The sequence below is a fragment of the Chiloscyllium plagiosum genome, unplaced genomic scaffold (genome assembly GCF_037043375.1).
Source record: "Chiloscyllium plagiosum isolate Xiang-an unplaced genomic scaffold, Cpla_swu_hap1 HiC_scaffold_8, whole genome shotgun sequence".
Classification (NCBI taxonomy): Eukaryota; Metazoa; Chordata; class Chondrichthyes; order Orectolobiformes; family Hemiscylliidae; genus Chiloscyllium; species Chiloscyllium plagiosum.
Window position 1 is genome coordinate 94,312,729 of NW_028270146.1, and position 25,077 is coordinate 94,337,805.

General features: G+C 41.9%; 1 protein-coding gene across 4 annotated transcripts in view; it reads left to right on the forward strand.

The window, feature by feature from the left end:
* Positions 1-356: 356 nt before the first annotated feature.
* mgaa (MAX dimerization protein MGA a) overlaps positions 357-25,077 on the forward strand; it is a 109,330-nt gene continuing 84,609 nt past the window's right edge. For 3 of the 4 annotated variants that reach the window (XM_043698206.2, XM_043698209.2, XM_043698208.2), the window contains exons 1-3: positions 357-1,116; positions 9,049-10,249; positions 18,791-19,943. In XM_043698206.2, coding sequence (XP_043554141.2) covers positions 9,123-10,249; positions 18,791-19,943 — 2,280 coding nt within the window. In that variant the 5' untranslated portion in view covers positions 357-1,116; positions 9,049-9,122. Of the gene's footprint in view, positions 1,117-3,924; positions 4,727-9,048; positions 10,250-18,790; positions 19,944-25,077 lie in introns of those variants that run through there. The other variant, XM_043698207.2, reaches the window with a different exon arrangement.

Genomic DNA, 25,077 nt, shown 5'->3' on the forward strand with positions numbered 1-25,077 from the left:
CGTGGGGAAGGGGAAAGAGCGGCGCAGGCGCAGGCCGGCAGTTGCCCCACCTGCCCGGCCCACCGCGCACGCGCAGTGCTGCCGGGAGCGTCAGTGCGCACGCATGTTTCGAGCCGTTAGGTCACACGCAGGGCTAAGTGTTGGAGCGGAAGAAACAGAGTCACTCGGGTCGTGCCAAAGGGACAAAACCGATTGAAAAGCGGGGAGAAATGAGTTGGAGGAGGGGTAGGGGAGACAGATGAGAAAATATAACACAGATTGAGGGAGGTGGTTGCGATTCCCCCCCCCCCCCGGCGCTCCTCCAACCAAACCCACACACTTGGGTTTCGCTCTCGGTGCGGTGTCGTGTGAGAAGGAGGGGCGGTGGGGGCGCGAGCTGACGGTGGGCGTGCCCAGGTTGCTTGTTTTTCACGCGCTCAGCTCCTCCCACCCGACTCCTCCACCTTCCCGAGGTGCAACGGTCGACGGGCGGGTGGCCGCAACGAGAGGAAAAACAAGGGAGGCCCGGAGCACGTGACAGCGGGCCAGAAGCTGGTGGTGGTGGTGGCGGAGGCGGCAGCAGGACGAAGGCCAGGAGTGGGGGCGCTTTGGGGTGAGGGGAGCAGGACAGAGCCAGGGAGACGAGTAAGGCAAGCGTGTGATTAGAAAAAAGGGGGGCGGAGGAGGGGTGCATGTGAGTGGCTTGGGGTGCTGAAAAAGGAGGAAGCTGGACGTCAGGGAGGAGCTGCAGAAATTAGCACCTCAGTGTCGGCTGCGCGTCTGGAAAAAGGCAGGCCCAGCATGCGGGAAATCCTGCCCCCCTCCTCCCATGAGCAGAGTTTTGTTTTGTTGGGCAATTGAGCGGGCAGGGTGATTAGGCGGCATCGAAGGGCTGTCTTATCCCAGCCTTCAGCACCCACTCTGAAAGCACAGGCTGCAGCAGTCAGGTTTTCGGGTGTAAACATCGAAGCTCGGCGAACACAGCGGAGGCAGTGAAGTGCCATCGGCGGGAGAGAATTTCCTTTTCCGTAGTTGTCCCGCCCGGTACTTCCAGGATCTTTACCCGGGGGCCACGTTGCCGGAGCTAGGCACGCAGGACGCAGAGCTGAGCACCGGCATCTGTTTCACACGAGATGGGTAAGAAGGTCTGTCTTTTAAACCGTAGCAACGCCCTACTTTGCACCCCCCCCCCTCCCCGGAAGGTTTAAGAACGTGTTCAGCCTTCCTGTGTCAACATCGCCCGGGAGGAGGGGACCGGACTGCTTGTTTTTCCACTGATTATTTCACCTGGAGAGAAGCGTCGGACAATAAAACCCAATTTTTGTTGTTGTTGATACCTCCTGTACGCTTATGCTTGTTCGGGCATGGCGGGAGTTTACATTTCCTGCCTATTTGTTTTGTTTTGTTTTTTGTTAAAGCAGCACGGTTTATACCTGTAAATCGAGAGGCCCACGGGGAGAGCCTATGCATCGCGGGGTTGAAATGCTTTGGGGACGAGCTGGGTTTAAAAGTGTGAAGCTCTCAATCTGAGTTGAGGCTGTTCCCTGGGAATAATGGGAACAGCAACATCTTTCAGTCTCGACACGTGTGGAAAGGAACCACCCAGACCTGGCCTCGGACTCTCAATACCCAAGGGTTAGCCTAGTTGGGAGAAACATTTACTCCCCTCACCCCAAATTCCCAACGTTTATAGTCCCAATCAGGTTGCTGTTGGCGGCGGATTTGGTTTGTTTGTTTACGTTGGGGGCGGATTTCTGTTGCGATTGACGAAACTCCGCTTCCCCGCATACAGGGAAGGGGGTTGAGGACAACATTCCCGAATTATCATGAGTCAGTGTTGTACTCCTTTCAGGAAAAGGGATGGGGCTCCCCCAATAGCCACGAGGAGGTCCGGCCACTGACCCAAGGTTGGGGGCAGGACCTAGACTCTAATGCCCATCGTTGTGGAAGAGGTGTCACACGGACTGTTGGTCCCCAGAACTGGCTTCTGGTCCACATGGGTTTGGGGTGTTCGATGTTTTGGTATTTGATCCCTATGGTTTGAGGTATAGAATGTCCTGGCTGTATTGGGATATAAGATGTTCTGGTTTATGAACCATTGGTTTTGAGATAGGATGTTCTGACCTCTTAATGCCCAAGGTTTGGGATGGTATATGTTCTGGTCTCTGATCCAGTGGGAGTTGTAATGTAGGATTTTCTGCTTTTGAAATAGTTGATACATTGGTTTTAATTTTTCAAAACTGAAAAGATTCAGGGAAGGTTCCTTTAGATTGGAAAATAGCTAATGTAACTCCTTTTGTGAAAAAGGGAGGGAGGCAGAAAGGAAGCTACAGGCCAGTTAGCTTACCAACTGTCATAACCCAAATGTCAGAAACTATTATTAATGACGTTATAACGGGCCCTTAAAGTTCCGGGCAATCAAGCGGGGCCAACATGATCTTGTCAAAGGGAAATTATACTTAACTAATTTATTGAAGTTTTTTAATGAAGTAACTTGTGCTATAGATAAAGGGGACCAGTGGATGTACAGTATTTGAATTTCCAGAATGCATTTGATATGTTGCCACATCAGAGGTTATGATGGAAAATGAAAGTTTTGGTGTAATAGGTAACATATTTGGCAAGGATAGAAGATTGGCTTGCTAACAGTAAGCAGAGTGAAATTTTTTTTTCTCAAGTGGTGTGCTGCAGAGTTTGGTGTTAGGGCATCAACTACTTACACTTTATTTGATTTGGATGAAAGATTCAAAAGTTTGTTGATGGCACAGTTATGTAAGAAAATGAGTTGTAAGGAGGATATAAGGAGCCTACAAAGGGATACATATAGATTAAGGGGGTTAGTTAACTGAATACTGGTGGGTGATACATGGTTTAATTCCTTCAGTTGTTCAGGTTACCATGGTTTCTCCTTCCCAACCTCTCCCCTCATCTAAGGCTTGGTGACGCTCAGGTTAAACCATCATTGATTGTCTGTGTAGTTACAGAGCAACCCTATGGCCTGGTAGGACTGTGGTGACTTTGTTTTAGTTTAAGCGATTGGGCAAAGATCCGGCAAATGGAGTATTATGTGGGAATGTGTGAAATTGTCAGTTTAGCAGAAAGAATAAAAAAGGAAGCATATTATCAAAATGCTGAGAGGTTTCAGAGCTCTGAGATGCAGAGAGATCTGGGTGTCGTAGTGTATAAATCACAAGCAGGTTAGTATGCAGGAGTAACAAGTAATCAGGAAAGCTTGTTATGGTTTGTTGTAAAGGGAATTTAAATAAGAGTAAGGTTATGCTTTAGTTAAACATGATGAGCATTATGTAGCATTGGTGAGAGATTGCACCTGGACTACTGCATTCAATACTTGTACTTATGGAAGGATGTTCATGAATTGGAAGCAGTTCTGAGAAGGTAAACTCGACTACCACTTGAAATTAGTGGATTGCCTTATGAGGTAAGGCTAGACAGAGCAGACCTTTATACTGTTGAATTTAAAAGAATCAGAGGTAACTCAATTGAAACATATAACATCCTGAGGGGACTTCACCAGGTGGATGTTGAAAGCATGTTTCCTCTTTTGGGAGAATCTACATCTAGGGGGTCATAGTTTAAAACTAAGGGGCACTCATTGAAAATAGAGTTGAGGAAACATTTTTTTTCTGAGGGTTTAAAGTCTTTGGAATTCCCTTCCTCAAAAGTGAATGCAGAATCTTTAAATATTTTTAAGGCTGAAATAGATTCTTGATTATCAAGGTGTGGGAAAGATTGTTGGGGATATGCAGGAATGTAGAGTTAATGTTAGAATTAGATCAATCATGATTGTTGAATGGAGGGGCAAGCTCAAAGGGCTGAGTGGCCTACTCTTATTGCTTGTTGGTATATTCATGATTCACAGGATTTTGCCGTTCTGGCCTCTGATTCTCCCCCCATCCCACGCCACTCTCGCATGTTTTGAGCATGTCAGATGATCTGGTATCTGATCCCCGGGTTTTGGGGTGTGGAATGTTCTGGTCTTTGATCCACGGGATTTGGGGGTGTGAGATGTTCAGGTCTTTGATCCCCAGGGTTTCGTAATGTGGGATGCGCTGGTCTTTAATCCCCAGGATTTCGGGTTGTGGGATGTTCCCTGAACTCCAGGGTTTTAGGTGTGGAATGTTCTGGCCTCTGATCCCGGGATTTTGAGTTGTTGAATGTTCTGGTCTCTGATTCCGCCCTGTTGCTTCACTTTCTGAGCGACAGACAATGCCACTAAGTCCGGGGCTGCTCGGTTTCCTCCCCCCTACCCGCTGTCCTCGGAAGGGATCCGTGGAGTACGTTCGGGCTATCAAAGGTCCAAAGATCGGAGGCGTATCGAAAACTCCGATTTGGGGGCCGAGATGAATGGAGAAGGCGCCAAATCAGATCGGGGAGCTCGATTGAAGCGGTCTGAGGCGGCAACAACTCCCCTTCACGTGGTAGGGAGGAAACGGGGATATCTGGGTTGGTGATTTGTATGTGTCCCGGCAAAGTACCCGCCGTCGACCCAGTCAGTCTTTTCGGTAACCGCCTGGTTCAGCCCGATATTGGGCCCTTCAGGATCCGACCGAAACCTGCCTGTGCCAGACAGGATAAATCGAGCGCAACATGATGTCTGCCGATTTCAGACCCTGCTGAAGCAGCCTACTCGTTAAGGATAATGTCCCCTCCATGCGTTTCCTGTGGTCCGCATAGGGTAATCAGACTCTGAATCAGGACTCATTGGTTTTGCACCGTCAATAATCAGGTACATTTAAATTGTATTTACACCGATTGGACGCAAGCAGGATTAAATATATTACAGAGACTGAATTGTACATTGGTTAATTTTGAGATTTGGAGACACAGGATTGGGCTAAGCTGTGAGCTTCTATATAACAGTAGATTTTTAAAAAAAGTAAGCATTTGAAGGAACCACAGCATCAAAATCAAGAACAACCTGCCAGTGGAGGAACAACATTTGAGACCTGATCTTTTAAAGTTTATCAATTTACTTTGTAACTTTTATTACGTTGCCCCAATATTTTGAGATAAAACAAATACTTTATGACTTGCTTGTAGCAGATAAGTAAACTTTGGTTGTAGGGTTTTTTAAAATATAATATCACAAAATTCAAACTTCCTTGTGTTTAAAACAATGCTTAATAGTTTAGAAAGTGAACAAGAATCTGATTAATTTTATTATCATACATGTTTTATGTTCTGTTACTAAGCATCCTTGCAATACTCACTGTGCATAAATATTAAAATTGAATGTAAATTCATAGCTTAAATGGAGACTAACCTTTTTAACAACAACTTAGTATTTGTGCAGCAGCACCTTTTAATGTTTAAATGTTCTGAGGTGCTGCATTGGATGTTTATCAGACAAAAAGAAACAAATCAATCCATAGAAGGAGAGAAAATCATGGGTGTTTAAATTCTTAAAATAGAACAAAACAATGACGAATGCTGGTGATATAAAATACGCAAAAACAGAAATTATTGGAGAAACTCAGCAAGTCTGGCAGCATCTGGAGAATAAAAAAAGTCTGAAGGAGAGTCACTGGACCTGAAACATTAACTGATTTCTCTCAATAGATGCTGTCAGACCTGTTGAGGTTTTCTGGCAATTTCTGCTTTTGTTTCTGATGGTTCACTGGTCTCCCTACAGTGTGAAAACAGGCCCTTCAGCTCAACTAGTCCACACCGACCCTCCGAAGAGGAACCCACCCAGACCCATTTCCTTGTGACTAGTTGACCTAACGCTATGGGGCAATTTAGCATGGCCAATTCACCTGACCTGCACATCTTTGGACTGTGGGAGGAAACTGGAGTACCTGGAGGAAACCCACGCAGACACGAGGAGAATGTGCAAACTCCACACAGACAGTCACCCGAGGCTGGAATCGAACCTGGTGCTGTGAGGGCAGCAGTGCTAACCACTGTGCCGCCCATTTATTTGGAAGAAACTATATATGCTGTCATTGTATGATTTAAGTTTACAATAAATAACCAGCAAGATACTGCAAGAATTTATTTTATCTTTAATTTGTATATTATTGAAAACATTTAGGAATGAGTTGCACATTGGGGGTGGAATTAGATGTTTTTTAAGTAGAATAACAGGTGCCTCGGAGAAATTTGCTAGAATCTGAGAGGTTTGAATAGTTTCTGAACATATTTGGATGATTATGAATGAAAAACAGATGTCTAATTGAGATAGTTATACAAAATATAGATTATGGGGTTAGGTGTGACATTCAAACAATTTATAATTTTACTGCAAAGTTGATGATCTTGGGCCACTTAAATTTTACTGTATTTGTAGCTGTTTTGCAATGATCGTTATTGTGCATTTTATTGGTGTGTGTACTGTTAACATGCCAAGGCTACAATTTGTAACTTTCTGGTACCTGTGTTGTGTATATTTGAGTTAATATTTCAGATGAAACGTTTGGAAAGTGGGTAGAGAATTGCGTAACTTTTGTGATACTTATAAAGTTTGACTGATGTGGTTGAAATTCTTCATATACCTGTATTGATTTGTTTTCAGCAAGTTTTATCACTTTGAAACATTGAATCAGGTGATATTCATTGAGTATCAAACATAATCTCTGTGTAGCTATGTTTTAATGGTCATTGAGGTTAGGCTTTGGTACATGCCATTAGGCCAGTGTGCACATTTGAGAGTCTTTGTTTTGTTATCAGCCTGAGTTCAGGTGCTGCAAGTGCTGCACCACTAATTGCTAGCAACCTGAAATGTGAATGGAGAATCTAATTTGGCTCCGGGTTAGAAAGTAATAAACACAATTTTGACTAATATCTTTTCAGGTACTGGCGAATAGTGTACGCTCTTAAAGTAAGCCATATTGAGAGTTGACTTACCGAGAGAAATAAATTACACCATTTTGATGGACTTGGCAATCACTTTGTTCTGGAGTAACTTACCGGTGCAGCAGCACCTGTAGAAAGAAACTGAGTTAATTTTTTGAGTAAATTATGACTACTTTGGAACAGAAGAGAAAATGGAAAAGTGATATGGTTTATACTGTAGAAAAAGATGGAGAGGCACAAGCAGAATAGAAGTGAAAATTGGAGGATGAGCAAGATTGGCGAGCATAAATGTCACAAAAGGAGTGATAGTGGGTGCGGCAATAAAACAGGTCAGAGGTTAATGAAGTTTTTGCACTGTCTAGAGAATCCAGAAGGCTATAAACTGCCTAAGTTGAAAATGGTACTGTGACTCAGCTTTTATTGGGCTCTACTGCATTCGACCTAGGTCAGAAATTACAACACAAAAGCAAGATGGTGACTGAAAATGGAAGGTGACCAGAGGTTGGGGTCATGCTTGAAAATTGAATGGGTGTTTTGTGAAGCAGTCATCTAATCAATGTTTGGTCTCCACAATGTAGAGGAAACCATATTGTGAGCAATGAATACAGTGTCTTCACCTGGAAGGACTCTTTGAGGCTTTGGACAGTGAAGAGGGAGGAAGTAAAAGAGCATGTAGTACACCTCCTGCGATTGTATGGAAAGGTTGTGACAGGGGGATGAAGTGTTGGGATGAAGAGAAGAGAACCATGTTGTCATGAAGAGAATGGTCCTTTCAGATTGTTGACAGGAGGGAGGAAGTTGCTTTTAATGGTGACTTCATATTAATCATGGTGGAAATGACAGAAGATGATCCCTTAGATATGGAGACTGAATGAAAATTGAGATCAAGTCGAGAAGGGGTGAGGGCAAACATGCTGTAAACAGTTCAGGCACAGTGGAAGGCCTTATCATTCTCAGTAGGGGGAATCCTTTGTTCAGGAAAAAAAACATATGATAGAAGCACAAATGTGGAATGTAGTATAATTGCAGCAGATGCAATAGTGCGCGGAGTGGAGTTCTTTCGGGAAGCCAGGTGTGCAGAGGTGTAGCAAGGTAGCTGTGGATGTCAATGGGTTTGAAATGAATACAAGTGAACAGTTTATGCTTGGCACCAAGGAAGGGAAGAGTCTAAGATGAACTAAGTGAAGGCAATAGAAGAGTGGAAATTAGAAGCAGAATTGATTTTTTTTTTTACCAGTTCCGGCTAAGAGCAGGAAGTGGCACCAATTCAGTCTTTGACTTACTGGAGAAGAGAGTTGTGGAAGGGGACCCAAGTAGGATTGTGACAAAGAATGTTCTACAAACACCACAAAAAAGTGGGCTTATTTCAGGGGGCTCACCAATGTATCCAAGGCCATGCTTTTATTTGGAGAAAGTGAGATAAATTAAAGGAGACATTGTTTATGAGAACAGGCTCAGCTAGGCAGAGTGGTGGATCTGCACAGATCAGGTCTCCATACCAGGAAGAATCAGAGCCCTCAAACCACTCTACATTCCTATCAAACTAGGGATAGGAATGTAGAGTGATTGGATTTTCACTGAAGAGGAGATGGTTAGGACCAGAAAACTATTGGAAACATGATGTAGGGTATCAGAAGAATCTCAAATATATGTGGGAAGAAACTGGACAAGGAAAAACAGTCTAGTTCAGAAGAAGTAAATCCAGTGGGGCAGGAGCAGGAAGAAATGATAAGTCTGCCAAGAATTCCTAGTTTCTGAAATCTTTCCAAGTTATTCCCTAGTACAGGCCTTTCAGACTTGCTGATGTTCAACATTTGCTTGTTAACTTCTATCTGACTTTTCAGTGCAATGGGCTTGTATCTGTTTATTTCTGTTTTGCCACACATTGCTTGTCATGGTTCAAAGAGCACACTGGGGAATTTTAAATATTGTGCATCTGACAGCCTGCTTTATGGATCCGATAGACAACAGGAACCCTAATTGGGGATGATCCAGATCAGAAAAATGGATTCAACCAAAGAACGTGCAGGGAACATACAACGACATAACTTTTCACATCTTTCTTGGAAACTTTCTTGATCTTAGTATCAAGATTCACTGTATGGCAACTGATGCATGTTAACTTGAACTGAAAGTTTGAGTTCTTTGGAAACATGGGATTCTGAACGGCCGCCAATGGAAACGGAGAAGTTAGGAATGATTCCTGATGGAATTTTATTTGACACTATAAATATTTTTGTTTGTATCTTACAGGGTAGTAGATGGGCCTCTCTTGACGACAGGTTTGGATATCTGTTTTTCTCTCTCTCTCTCTTGTTCTATCTCGGATGAGCTTTGAACTCCAAAACAATATGGAGAAACAGCAATTAGTACATACAAAACAGGAGACCAACACCACCTCAAACTCAGGCACTCCTGCTGCATACTTTGTCATTCTCAAGCAGGCACCTGGCAGTGGCGGCACTGAGCGTAGTATGTTGGTGGCTAAACAAGAACTTGGGGGTGTCCTAGAGAAAAGAAACAAATTGGGACCAGGGAATGTTCAACACCCATTCGAGTGCCGCTCTGGAAATGTCTGTGTCACGTTGGAGAACCAGGAGATGTGGAGTCAGTTTTACAAACGTGGCACAGAGATGATCTTAACAAAGCATGGCCGGCGCATGTTTCCAAATTGTAAATTCTGCATCTCGGGGCTTGATTCTTCACGGAAGTACATCCTAGTGATGGATATTGCTCCTGTTGACAACCATCGCTACAAGTGGAATGGGCGCTGGTGGGAAGTAAATGGCAAAGCGGAACCACATGTGCTTGGCAGAGTGTACATTCATCCAAATTCACCTTCCAGTGGGAGCTACTGGATGAGGCAGCCCATCTCCTTTTACAAATTGAAACTTACCAACAATACTCTAGACCAGGAAGGTCATATAATCCTACATTCCATGCATCGGTACCTGCCACGCTTGCATGTTATCCCTACTGACAAACCCACTGATGTAATTCCTCTCAATGGCCCAAATGTACTCACCTTCACTTTCCCACAGACCGAGTTTGTGGCCGTGACTGCCTATCAGAACTTAAAGATCACACAACTGAAGATTGACTTCAATCCATTTGCAAAGGGCTTTCGGGATGATGGGCTGAACAGTAGGCCCATGCGGGAATTGAGATACCGAAGCAATGAGTCAACAGATGGCGGTTGCAGTGATGATTCTGCTTCTTCCCGAAGTGCAGTATTGGACTCCAGTAAACACATCAAAATTAAAAGTGAGGAGCAATCTGAAATGCATTCCAGGCACATGAAAATGCAAGGTGACATTTGTGCATCTCCAGCTACAAGTTTTGATGAAGAATTGTATAACACTGATGAAGAGGAAGGGTGCCTCGAAGCCGAGATACCAGAAACCAGTGAAATTGATTCAAGAATGGGCATGAGGCAGAAGAGATCAACTGAAAGGTAAGCAAAGGCTTTGAAAGAACAACAAATCAGATTTTTATTTTAACATTAACTTGTTCAAAGCTGTCTATCTCATGACAGCACCATGTCCCCTATCATTTGATACAGGCACCAAAAAAACTGACTTTTTTTAAAGGAAATTCTTATTGTCCTGATGTTTAAGTAGCTGCTTAATGTCTGTAATATTCAGATAATTTGCTTTTTCTTTGCTTCAGCGTAATTTGTACTTATCAACATGAAAAAACTCCCTTAGTCTATCTCTCTGCCAAACAAGTCCATGAGAATAACAAATAGGTTAAAGGTGCATTAACACTGTCCCAAACCAAACACAAAGTACTAAAAACAAAACCAAGAACTTTGAATGCTGGAAATCAGAAACACGAACCGAAATTGCCGGAGAAACTCAACAGGTCTGGCAGCATCTATGGAGAGTCCAGTGACCCTTCTACAGAAACTATTTCTGTTTTTATTTCTAACCTCAAAGTACCTCCATTATAATAGTGTGACAGTTCCAGTTTCAGTCTGGGTTTTGTGGCTTTATAAATCATTATTCTAAATTATTTTAATCTGCGTATATTCCTGTTCTGAACTAGATTTTGGAGTTCTCAACTTGTTTTGCTAGGCCCATTACAAGGCAGAAGATATGGTTCTCCATGACATCACGAGATTTCAGCATGAGAAAGGATAGTGTGTCAGTCCATTGGGCTATTAAGTCGTCTTACACCCATTATATTTCTCGGCACTATCGTGAAGGTTAGCTGGCAATGTTTAACAAAAGGATAAACCATTTAATAGAGTGCAAGACCAATATGTGGCAGATTTGAAAAAGGCAGTATTGCTTGGTGTGTGAGATGTTAGTCACTGTAATTGATAGCAGATGTAGCCCATTTCAAAGTTAGTGTGTTTGTTTTCGGGACGGTTATCTGTTAAACTGTAACCATCTATATTAACTTTAGTTTCACTGTATTTGGTGTATTGTGCTGAGCAGTTGTTAGTCTGAGGTGGTCTTACCACTGTTGAATTTGTTGCTTATTAGTAGCTAGAAATAGCACAAGGCATCACTGTCTTGAAAGAAATTGAATAAAGTCGAACAGAGTGGCTCATAAGCAGTGTGGTTTGTCTGTCAACTCCTGTATATTTTGTTATAACCTGTGGCCCTGCCTCATCAGGATGTTTAGTTGAATACTGTTATCCCAATTCATGAAGGGTGCCTAGAAAGTTTTGTCTTAAACCTTTTGACAAGCAACACCAGTGGAATTTGAATCCTGTGTTAAGCAAGCTTATCTTAGATATGTTTGACCGAGTAATTTTCCTTCAACCTAGATTGCCTTCACTTGAGACAGTGGCACTTAATTTCAGTTTTCAAGACTAGTGAATTCTAGGCCTTTGAAATTGGCTCATCATCTCTTGATTGGCAGGTGAATAAGATCACATGTCATGTCTGAAGTTTTGCCTGACAGTTTTTCAACTTTTCATAGGGTGTACTGCATCTACATTTGGATACAACAGCGGTAGAATAAAAACTATTTCAGAAAGGAAATAATTGTTTATTGCAATAAACAATTTTTATGTATTCTAACTAAAGAGACTAGCAAACAGTACAATAGAATGTAAAACTAAATATATTACCTGCCATTGATATTTGGTGACCACTTTACATATGTAGTACTCTTTGTAGGTTCACATTATTCTATTCTGGAAAGTTAGTTGTTGAAGGATAGTACTGGAGCCAACCTTTACACAGTCTTGCATTTATTTACAAAGTGAAACATTACAAGCGTGAACCTTCTAACAGCACTAATCCATAATTTCAGTATAAGTATTTGAAACAAAATAACTAATTGTGAAACTCCAGTTAATGTCCTCTACCTTCGTGTAATTAAATGCATGCGATTTTAAAGATTTGTAGCTCAGGTTGAGGTTCAGGTTCTAAGTTTGCTCGCTGAACTGGCAGGTTTGTTTTCAGATGTTTCGTCATCATGCTAGTTAACATTCTCAGTTTGGTGAAGCGCTAGTGTTCTGTCCTGCTTTCTATTTGTGTGCCTTTGGTCTCTTAAGGTGGGTGATATCATTTCCGGTTCTTTTTTTCTCAGGTTGGTAAATGAGGTCCAAATTGATTTGTTTTTATCAATGGAGTTCCAGTTTGAAAGCTAGGCCTCTAGGAGTTCCCGTGCGTGTCTCTGTTTAGCTGTCCTAGGATTGATGTGTTGTCTCTGTCGAAGTGGTGTCCTTCTTCATCTGTACGTAAGGATACTGTCAGAGTGGGTGATGTCTTTTGATGGCCAGTTGGTGTTCATGTAGCCTGTGAACGCCAACTAGCCACCAAATGACATGACCCACTATCATTAGTATTGTTACAAAGAAGGACAACGCATCCATCCTAGGACAGGCTAAACAGAAGCACGCACTGGAATTCCTAGAAGCCTAGCTTTCAAACTGGAACTCCATCAATAAACACACCGATTTGGATCCCATTTACCAACCTCTGAGAAAAAGAACCAGAAATTATATCACCCATCTTAAGAGACACAAATAGAAAGTGGGACACAACACCAGCACATCACTGGAGGCTTACTGATGGTGTCACCTAGCATGGTGGTGAAATGTCTGAAAACAAACCTGCCAGCTCAGTAAGCAAACTTAAAACCAGAATTAAACACATTTATACACTTTTAAGAAATGTGTGGCAGATTCTCAACATTACTGTGGGAATACTTGAAATAATTTGTATACTTTTGCTGAGCACTTTGTTTTCAAATGAATAGGATAATGCAATACGTGCTTGGTAACTCTGGTGCTCCAAGTTAATTCTTGCAGGCCAGGGAATCAATTTGTTCAATGTTCTGTTGCTATTTCAGTACATCACAGTATTAACTTGATTTGTCTATGGTCCTTCAAGTCTTCTGGAAACAATCTAGTTTTGCTCAAGAAAGTTGTACCACTGGTGATTTCAGCTTTTCTTCAAAATACTTCATGTCCCTTTTTATTTAGCTTACCTTCTGCCTTCACAATGCATACTCCTCATGGTCATCTCTTGATTGTGTAATCTCTGGAGATTCTGCCTCATCCAAGAACTCTGTCGTCATTGAAACCATATCTAATCACTACGTGATTTCTCATAGTGTTCATATTGTCTTACCTTACTTAAATATATCTAAAATCATGTTCCTCCCTGAAATAAAATATGGCTGTTGTGTTGGCACTGTTCAAAAGTCAAAATTCTTCTCTTCAGAAATTTAACCCAATTCGATATCTATCTGCCACTTCAAGAACTCCCATGCTTCAGCTTTGAGTGTTTTTTTCCCTCTGAATGGGAGATGGGAGACTGAATTATTACAGTTCTTTTTTATGTGCCCTTAAATCAAAAGTCTGTCGATTGGAACAGTCCTCTCTTTATTCACTTAAGGATCTAATTTACTGAATCAAGACTGTGCATCAGATCTTGCAGGCAGTGGTAAAGGCATGGCAGTCAATACTGTCCTTAAAGAATACTGTTTACAAAGGTTTCAAGGGATCAAGAGTGTTGTTGATTTGCCCATATTCCAATTTGAATTTCAATTTGACGTTAAAATAAGGGAATAATAGTTTCTGGGAATAGTGCAGTATCATCAAGTAAGTTGAGCAGCCAATCAAATTGAAAAATTCATAAAGCAAATGAGAAACTATGTATCAATTGGATTTCTTAATTTTACAGAGAAGAAAATAAGATTGGACATTAAGATGTGAAAAATCAAACTTTAAAAATTTATGAAAACTCCTGTTCAAATAGTGGTGTTCTATTTTTAAACTTTTAATTTGGGAAGGATAGAAAAGGTATTCATAAATTATGACTGGAGTATGTGTTTAAAGATGTAGCTCCATCCCATTCACCAATGATTAGTATTTTCAATGGTTTCTTCAAGAATGGTGTGAAAGGTCCTTGTCAAATCAGTGAATCTGTCTTGATTGTATTTGCAAAGACTACTCACAGGATGCAATGGCTTGGCAGAATCCATGTGCATGTGTAGACGCTGGAGGTTGTCTATTTTAGATAGTTTATTGCAGTTATGAACAAACACTGGGCCTATCACTTGCTTTCTTTGTCCTCCACTTTTTTGTGCTACTTAGGGTAATTCAGGAAAGGTTTTTTAGGTATTTCTTGACCCCTCTCTGAACTTCTGATTGTTTACTGTTTTAATTTTCTGACTTGCTCTCAAACTAACTTCTCTGACTTCAAACGTGTGTAATACAGGTATTTCTTCTATAACGCGATGGTTGTGTTCTGTGCAACCCCACATTATTGACAAATTGGGCTTTAGAAACTGTGCATAAAGTGTTGGTGATGCAATCGAGTTACAGCCAACACATGTTTTAAAAGTTAACACTTTAGAAACTGTATCCCCAATTCGTCAATCATGTTACAACAAATTTGCGTTAATGAAATGTGCGTTATAGCAAAATGACCAGTATTCCAATGAAGTTCAGCATAAGCTTGTGGAACAGCATTTCAGTTAGGCAGTTTATAGCCTTCTAGGCTTAACATTTTCAGACTTTAAAATCTCTCCATTTTCTTTCAATTTTCATTAGAGATTTAAATTTTACTCATTTTTCACTTTTATTTTGGTTTCAGATCGTTGTTATTCTGTATTGATATCTCCTTTCAGTGCACGTTTTGTCTCTTTACTTGTCTCACCTTCACCACTTCTGATGAAGTACCACCAGCTCTTGTAAGTTCCTCACCTGTGTCCCCTAATCTATCCAGCGTTTTCTGTCTTTATTTCAGATTTTCAGCATCCACAGTAATATGCTTTTGTCTAGCTTTCTGTTCTTACTGGCCTCCTTATGACTACGTTTCTCTGATTCCCACAGTCCTTCATCCTCCATTCACCCCACCCAACCCCCATTTGTACTTCAGCCATCAAAGGATCAGGACTATATTTTCAACTTCCACCCCTCCTCTTGCTTATCTCTCACCTTGGTACTACCTAATTGTTCTTTTGAACCTTATTCCACAATCTGTAGCTTTAGAGTAATTTTTCTGAGTTCCAAAGAGCTATGAGTTTGTTTTTTGTGCTGACACAACACTACTTCAGATTGCTCTTCACTTGCCTCACCATTAACAGATTGTCTCTAAGTTGTAAGAACATAAGCTGTGAGGGTGACAATGGTTACAGGGATTAGACAGGGTAGATCAGTGAGCAACAAGATAGCAGATGAAATATAATATGTAGATATGCAAAAGTATTCCTTTTGGTAGTAAGCATGTAAAAGCAGAATATTTTTGTTTAAAAAGTCTGAAACTTGGGAAAAGTTGATATTCACAAGGATGAACTTGTACAAGGTACACAGAAGGTTACCATGTAGATAATACAAGCAGCTGGGAAACATATGGCATAACATTGTTTGTTGTAATGAGGTTTCAGTGCAGAATTAAGATTTTGCTACAATAGTGTCAAACTTTGAGGCCCACACCTAGAGATTTGTGCATGGTTTTAGACTCCAGATGTATTTGCGTCAGAGGCAGTCCAGCAAAAGTTTGCCATATTGGAATCACATGCTGGAGATCACAGCGGGTCAGACAGCATCCGTGGGGAGAGAGAAAGCTAACCTTTCGTAAGAGCGCTCGAAATGTTAGCTTGCTGTCTCTCCAATAATGCTGTCTGACCCACTGTGATCTCCAGCATTTGTTTTCAGTACAGATTCCAGCATCTGCTGTAATTTGCTCATAAAATTGTTTTCCTTATTGGTTCTGGGATGAAAAAAATTGTCCTAAATTGAGAAGCTGAGTATTGGGTATATGTTTAGTGGAGTTTAAAATAATTTAAGTTGATTTCATTGAAACATAGAACAGTCTGAAGAGTCATGACACTAAGGGTATACTCGAAAAGGTTTCTCCCCAGGTAGGGGAGTCTAGATTGTGAGAATACGATCTTAGGATAAGAGGATGATCAGTTAGGATTCTGATGAGAAATTTCTTTGCTTAAACTTGCAATCTTCCACCACTGGGACTATCATTCCACTTTAATTTTAACCCATTGCTTTATTAATTGACCAGGATTTAAGTGTTTCAACATCAAACTCACTCACTTTCTCAGTCCCTGAACGGGAGTTGTGTGCTCTAGAATTCAAACTAATTGGCATATCAAAGGCAAAGAGACCATAAGATGTAGGAGTAGATGTAGGCCATTCAGAACATAGAACTGTACAACACAATACAGACTCTTCGGCCCTCGATGTTGTGCCAACCTTTTATCCTAACCTACAAACCTACATGCCCTTCATTTTACTATCATCCTTGTGACTATCCAAGAGTCGCTTAAATGTCATTAATGTATCTGACTCTACTACCATGGTTGGCAGTGCATTCCATACACCCAACACTGTGTAAAGAACCAACCTTTGACATTTCCTCTAAACCTTCCTCAAATCACCTTTAAAATTATCAATTCGTGATAGCCACTTCTGATCTGGGAAAAATTCTCTGGCTATCCACCCTGTCTATGCTTCACATCATCTTGTACACCCCTATTGAGTCATCTCTTATCTTTCTTTGCTGCAATGAGAAAATCCCTAGCGCTCTCAACCTTTCTTCATAAGGCATGCCCTCCAGTCCAGACAGCGTCCTGGTAAATCTCCTGTGCAGCCTCTCTTAAAGCTTCCATGTCCTTCCTATAATGAGGTGACCAGAATTGAACACAATATTCCAAGTGTGCTCTAACCAGGGCTCTGCAGCATAACTTCATGGATGTTAAACTCAAATCCCCCCCCCCCCCTAATGAAAGCCCACACACCATATGCTACTTTAACAGCCACTTGAAGCTGCTGTGACATTTTTTGAGATCATGGCTGATCTGATAATCCTCAACTCCACTTTTCTGGTTTTTTTTCCCTTGCTCTTTGATTTCCTTCATGATTAACAATCTATCACAGCTTTGAATGTACATAATTATCCAGTGTCCAGAGCCCTCTGTTGTTAAAAATTCCATAGATTCGCCACCCTCCGAAAAACATCCTCCTTGTCTTTGTCTTAAATGGGCCATCTCTTAATCTAGGACCTTCTGGTCCTAGACTCCCCCACAAGTGGGGAGTAACTTTTCTGCATCTACCCTCTCAAGTCCCTTGAGAGTCTTTTATGATTAAAGTATCTTCTCATTCATCTAAACTTCACTGAGTGCAGGCCCAATCTACTCAACCTTTCTTCATAAGACAGTCCCTCCATACGCAAGATCAACCAAATGAATCTAATGTAGTATATCTTTCATTTGATAAGTGGACCAAAAATAAACGGTATTCCAACTGTGGTCTGACTAGTGCCTTGTGTAGTTTTAGCAGGACCACCATATTTTTATATTCCCTTCTTTTTGAAATAAAAGCCAACAATTTCATTTACCTTACTTGCTGAACATGTGTGCTAACTCCCCTCCCCAGAAAGCCTTTGTAGGCTGCATTCTCCCCCATCCCACCTTATTATGTAATGGCATTACAAATATGCCGTACTGCATAGGACCTTTGTACCAGGAAGCGCCAGTGAAGAGAATGGGAGCCTGGTTCATTTTGGGAACAGGCTTGGTACATTGCACTAGAATGCTAACTGGAGATGGAACATAAGCCTGGCTGAAGACTTATTTTTGTGGCAGTGCAGGCTAAACTGCGAAGCTGAAAGAACCAAATGAAGAATTGAAAAGCTAACAGGTTTGTAGAAAATAGTGGGAGATGGGTTGAAGTAAAGAACAATTCTGGGTAGGATGACGGAGAATATGACGATGAGGAATGTCTGGGGCAGGGATGCGTAAGGAAAGATTGAAAAGCAAGAAGTGTTCGAGGGAAAGGTCAATCTTGTGCAGAAGACAAGTAGGGCAAGGCCAGGCAAGTAAAACTGAACAAGATCTAATATGACTGCAGCTTCTGAGAGGCTAAATAGGAGAAATTGAGGATGAGGGAAATGACAGTAACAATTCTTAAAGAGAGGTAACAATCAGCGTCCACATATTGCTTGTGAAAATAGTGTGAAAAGGAAGGTAGTGAATAGACTAAGTTGGAGACACCACTGGGTTACTTTAGCTCCATGGCCATTTAGTGACCAAATCTTGAAAATATATTGTGACATGCAATTCTCTGCAGATAATTCCAATAATAATCATTGTACCTTTTAAGTAACAAGCTGCACTTGCCAGGTATCTACTCTTACTTGTGTTTTGAAAATTTGCTCTATCTAGTTTCTCAGGGAAGGAGAAGACAATTGGAAATCGCTTGTAAATAAGGTGAGTTAGGCTTTAATGAGATGCTAATGTGTGGAAACAAGGTAGTTGCCGTTCAGTGGTGAAATTCTGAAATTGCCATTTAGAGTTGAGGGGAAAACTGGAAAATTGTTTCTCTATTGTTGAGAATCTGATTTTTTTTTTCATTCTTACTGTATTTTCCCACCTCTCCCATCATTATTCATATCACTCCAGAATAATTCCACTCTTACTATCATGTTATACATTGATATGTGTCAGAATTTTGAGGATATTCTATATTTGATATGAATTTAACTTGCTTTATATTTTCTTTATTCTCCAGCATCTTAAAACAGCTCCCTAATGTGTATTCTACTCATTCATTCGGTATTGCACCATCTGAAGATCAGGAAGAATCTTTCAATATCATTATCAAAGAAGAGCCACCAGAAGATGAGTACTACCATGCAGCAAACAGAGAGAATCTTGATAGTGCTGGGCTGAAATGTAAGAAAGAGGAGGAGAATTATTTAGATTCTTCCAACCAGAGCACTCCAGCTTCAGGGCAACCGCTTGATGGGGCTAAATGTGATTTAGTGAATAAAACTGTCGATAAAAATGGTGCCAGTGAAGTGGATGCAAATACTGGGGCTGTGAAACGGCCATTGAATAGCTCTGAAGGGGTAGCTAAAGCCAAGATGCTGCGAATGGAAAGTGGCAAAATGCCCGTTGTTTGCTTGGAGCCATGCACCATTACAAAGAGTACTATAAAAATATCTGACCTGCCACAAAAATTGCTATCTCCTCGTCGGAGAATCAGGGTACCTTTGACTCCTCGTGCTCTCCTCCCTCTAAGTTCAGCAGCAAAACCTTCTCATTCATCCAGTTCGGCTGAAAAATCTAAGCCAGAAAGTGTGGACTCATTGCCAGAGGGCATCAAATACAAAGGGAATGACTCTGATTCTGTGTCTGGAAGGACTAAAAAGAAAAGGAGTACTTCTGCAATGTCACATCGCTCAGTTGCATCTCATACAACACCATCCCAAAAGGCTTCTAGTGAAAATTCCGAATTTTGCAACATCAAACACAATGAAAAGACTACAAATTGTGAGATTTGGAGCCCTGCAGGTAATGTGGATAATTGTATTGAGGATTCACCTATTTGTTCAAAGTCATCACGTTTATCGACTAAGGCCTTCAGTTCAGGTATCTGGAGACCTCCAGACGGCACAGCTGAGAGTATTAAAGAAATGCCTGTACTACACTCCAGCTCCAAGTCTCAGTGTGTATCAAAACAACAACATCTCTCAGTCAGAGCTAATAGACGGAGTCGATCAAAAAGGTTGCAACAGTCTGCAAAAGGTGACCATCCTGACTCTGCAGCAGCTGTTTCCCTGGATTCCTCTGAACCCTTGGAACAGGAAGAAGTGTTCTGTGATGTCAGTCCAGACCTGGATGACGTAGAGGGGGTTACCTTCGTGTCATACGCATCTCAGGTAAGGGTGTTATCTGTAAATTAGGCATGTATTTCATTAAATAACTTATTCTCGTGGTTAAAATGTTTCATTCCTAGGTATATTGACAAAACAGCTAATAAGTGGACCTTTCAGTATATTTTATGAATACTTAAATGTTCACAGTTTACAGTTATTCAAAACTGGTCTCCCTCCTATTGGAAGTATGTTGTGGAACTTGAAAGGGTTCAGAAACGATTTACAAGGATGTGCCAGGGTTGGAGCATTTGAGTTATAAGGAGAGGCTGAATAGGCTGGAACCGTTTTCCCTGGAGCATTGGAGGCTCAGAGATGACCTTATAGGCATTTATGAAACCATGAGGGGCATGGACAGGTGAATAGACAAGGTCTTTTCCCTTAGGTGGGGAATGCAGAACAAGAGGGCATAGGATTAGAATGAAGGGGGATAAATTTTCAAAGGGACCTAAGTGGCCATTTTTTCTCTCACAGGGTAATGTGTGTATGGAATGAGCTGCCAGAGGAAGTGGTGAAGACTGGTACAATTACAACATTTAAAAAGCATCTGAATGAGTATATGAATAGGAGGGGTTGAGAGGGAAATGAGCCAATTGCTGGCAAATGGGACTAGCTTCGGTTAGGATATCTGGTCAGCATGGAGGAGTTGGACTGAAGGGTCAGTTTCCATGCTGTACAACTCTGACTCTGACTATAATGATTACCTTTGGAACACTATAGTTTGGGGCTTTTTAGTCATTGTTATCAGAAAGGCTGATCATTAAATGTGTACTGAGAGGGTATGGTGTTTATTCAAATTAACTACACCTAATTAAGGGTGAAATTGATCAATCCAGCAGTGTGACAGATTCATATCAAACTAGAAAACTATTTATACAAAGTTTGCAAAGAAAACTAGGGCGGGCAGTGCATGTTGTGACTGTACAGGAGATTGATTAGGTCACTTTTCGAACACTGTTCAATTCTGATCTCCCTGTTCTCGGAACGATTTGAAAAACCTGAAAGGGTTCAGAAAAGATTTACAAGGATGTTGCCAGGGTTGGAGGGTTTGAGCTGCACGGAAAACCTGAAATGGCTGGGGCTATTTTCCCTGGAGTGTCGGAGGCTGAGGGATAACTTTTTCTGGAGGTTTATAAAATCATGAGGAGCATGGGTAGGATGAGAGACAAAGTCTTTTATCCCCAGGATAGGGGAGTCCAAAACTAAAGGGCATAGGTTTAAGGTGAGAGGGGAAAGATTTCAGAAATCTGAGGGGCACCATTTTCACAGAGGGTAATGCATGTATGGAATGAGCTGCCAGAGGAGGTGGTGGAGGCTGGTACATTTTAGAGTCATAGAGGTGTACAGCACAGAAACAGACCCTTCAGTCCAACTCGTCAATGCCGACCAGAAATCCGAACCTAATCTAGTCTCATTTGCCAGCACTTGGCCCATATCCCTCTCAATCCTTCCGATTCATATATTCATTTACATGTCCAATAAATGCTGTTATTGAATCATCCTCCGCTACTTCCTCTGCCAGCTCATTTCATACACGCACCACCCTCTGTGTGAAAAAGTTGCCCCTTGGGTCCCTTTTATGTCTTTCCCCTCTCACCTTGTCTATTTATCCTATCCATGCCCTTCATGATTTTATAAACCTCTATAAAGTCACTCCTCAGCCTCTGACGCTCCAGGGAAAACAGCCCCAGCCTATTCAGCCTCTCCAGAGAAAGTGAGGACTGCATATGCTGGAGATCAGAGCTGAAAATGTGTTGCTGGAAAAGTGCAGCAGGTCAGGCAGCATCCAAGGAACAGGAGAATCGACGTTTCGGGCATAAGCCTATGCCCGAAACGTCGATTCTCCTGCACCTTGAATGCTGCCTGACCTGCTGTGCTTTTCCAGCAACACATTTTCAGCTCTGATCTCCAGCATCTGCAGTCTTCACTTTCTCCTGGACCATTAAGCTGCCAGTCCTGTCAATTCCTGAGCCACGTTTCTGTAATTGCTATGATATCCCATTCACTTGTTCCTAACAATGCCCTGAGTTCATCTGGCTTCTCTGTTGCAGTAATTTAACAGTCTTACCTTTGTTCTCTACTTTGCCCTGCCCTGACTGTTTGACTTACTCCCTTTCCCAACTGTACCAGTCTCCGATTGATCATTTTCCTCAGAATTTCCCTGGATCCCACCTTACTAGTTTAAATCCTCCCGAGCGGCTCTAGCAAATCTCCCTGCTAATTCAGGTGCAATCCATCCTTCTTGTACAGGTCATTTCTACCCCAGAAGAGATTTCAATAATCCAAAAGTGTGAACCCTTCTCTCCTGCACCAGTCCTCAGCCACTGCATTCATCTGTTCTATCCTCCTGTTCCTACCCTCACTAGCATGTAGCACTGGGTGTAATCTAGATATTACTACCCTCAAGGGCCTCCATTTTAAATTCCTGCCTAACTTTCTGTATTCTCCCTTTTTCCTTCCTATGTTGTTGGTTCCAATGTGTATAATGACTTGTTTCTGGTTCCTATCCCTTTGAGAACATTCTGCACCCTCTCTCAGACATCCTTGATCCTGGCACCACGGAGGCAACACACCATTCTGATTTCTTGTTGCTGGCTGCAGAAACGTGTGTCTGTGCCTCTGACTAGACAGTCTCCTATTACAATCGATTCTCTTGGAACCTGACTTATCCCTCATTGCATTAGAGCCTGTCACGGTACCAGAAGCTTGGCTGTTCATCCTACATTCCCCTGAGAGTCCATCACCCCCTACCTTTTCCAAAACAGCATACTTGTTTGAAATGGGGGTAGTCACAGAAGACTCCTGCACTGCCTGCTTACCCCTCCTACCTTGCCTGGCGTTAACCCATCTACCTGACTGTATGTACGGCTTTTCTCCCTCCCTATAACTGCCATCAATCACACCCCCTTAGCTCTTGTAAATTCCTCATTGCCTCTAACTGTCGCTCCAACCAATCCATGCGATCCGATAGAAGTGGCAAATTACACTGCAGGCATAATCAACAGTAACATGGAAACACTCCCTAAACTCCCACATCCGACAGGAAGAGCATATCACTCTACCAAACGTCATCTTTTGCTCCTTCACAATCTACAGACCCAGAAAATATCACTGTCCTTTTGACCTAAAAGTGCTCCAGGCTCAGTTAGTACTTATGGTTTATATTTTTTTAAAAATTAATCAGTAAGAGGGGATTTTGTAAAACATATAATCAAGAAAGAACCCACTCTGTTCACTACTGCAGACTTGCAGCGAGGTTACATGTTAAAACTATACACTTATCTGCTCCTGTGCTGTGAGTTGCCCCACACAGGTTCCTCCAAGGTCAGCTGTGAATTTTGCTGTTTATTAATTTTTCCTAGATGCACTCTGATCTCCAGAGATACATGTACTCAAACAGCAAAGGCAGTAACTGTGCAAATTCACTGCTGTGTCCGTTAGCAGTGTCTGTTTCTTTCTCTCCCTCCTGACCATGAGCTTGATACCTTTGTCTGTCTTTTCTCGTTTTAAAAGTGCTGTTGTTTTGACCTTTTTCCCCAAAGTTCCAGAAGAACGCAACAGCATATAAAACAGTAATTACTGCTCCTGGAATTTGAGGAAATCACCTCCAACACCTAAAATACCTCAAAGGAGCAGCTCTTCCAGCCACAATTTTTCCCATCCTCCATCTTTGATTACCCAAAATCCTCCATCTCCTTACAACTTTGTTTCTCAATTTCCTGCTGACTATTAGGGTGTCTATAATACAATCCCAGTAATGTGATCATCCCATTCTTATTTCTCAGTACCATCCAAATAACTTCCCTGGATGTATTTCCAAGTATATCCCCCCCCCCCACCCAACCCCAATTATAGCAATAGTGCAAACCCTTATCAACATCTCCGTCGCTGTCATCTCAGCCAGCCTCACAACTATCGGCTCCCACTGTCATCTAGTCCAGCCTCTCAACTCTCCCTTTCATACAAAATCATCTGGATGGGTACATGAATAGGAAGGTTTTAACGGGGTGTGGATCAAATACTGGCAAATGGGGCTAGATTAATGTTGGGGATATCTGGTTGACATGAATGAGTTGAACCAAAGGTCTGTTTCTGCACTGTACATCTCTTATATTGATTTGGTATGAGTCCATATTTCACTTGGATCAATTTAACACCTTGTAATCCACAATATGGTTGTTCCGTTTTATTGTTTCTAACAGATTACTACACACAAACCTATCTTAAATTGAGCTGAATGCATTTGAAGATAAGTTTTTAGATAAATATCAATGAGATAGCTCACTAATATTCCAAATTCTTCTTAAGCTCTAGATTTCAACTGTTTCCTTCCGTTCTCATACTATTATTTTTGGGTTCCTTTTGGTGCTGTTATGTTTAACTTTCTCATGTTCCAATCTGAACATGAAGTTAGGCCGCTGAGGCCTGATCATCTCAGTAAGATTGTGGCTGATCTGATTGCTCCACAGTCCTTTCCACAGATATTTGTCAAGACATCTTAATCTAATTATCTCTCGTTTCTTATCCCTTTCAAATTTGAGGGTGACCGAAGAAAACTTCATCTTTAGAGTCATAGAGATGTACAGCATGGAAACAGACCCTTTGGTCTAACCTGTCCATGCCGACCAGATATCCCAACCCAATCTAGTCCTACCTGCCAGCACCCGGCCATATCCCTCCAAACCCTTCCTATTCATATACCCATCCAAATGCCTTTTAAATGTTGCAATTGTACCAGCCTCCACCACATCCTCTGGCAGCTCATTCCATACACGTACCACCCTCTGCGTGAAAAAGTTGCCCCTTAGGTCTCTCTTATATCTTTCCCCTCTCACCCGAAACCTATGCCCTCTAGTTCTGGACTCCCTGTCCCCAGGGAAATGACTTTGCCTATTTATCCTATCCATGCTCCTCTATAAGGTCACCCCTCAGCCTCTGACGCTCCAGGCAAAACAGCCTGTTCAGCTTCTCCCTGTAGCTCAGATCCTGCAACCCTGGCAACATCCTTGTAAATCTTTTCTGAACCCCTTCAAGTTTCACAACATCTCTCCGATAGGAAGAAGACCAGAATTGCACACAATATTCCAACAGTGGCCTAACCCATGTCCTGTACAGCCGTAACATGACCTCCCAACTCCTG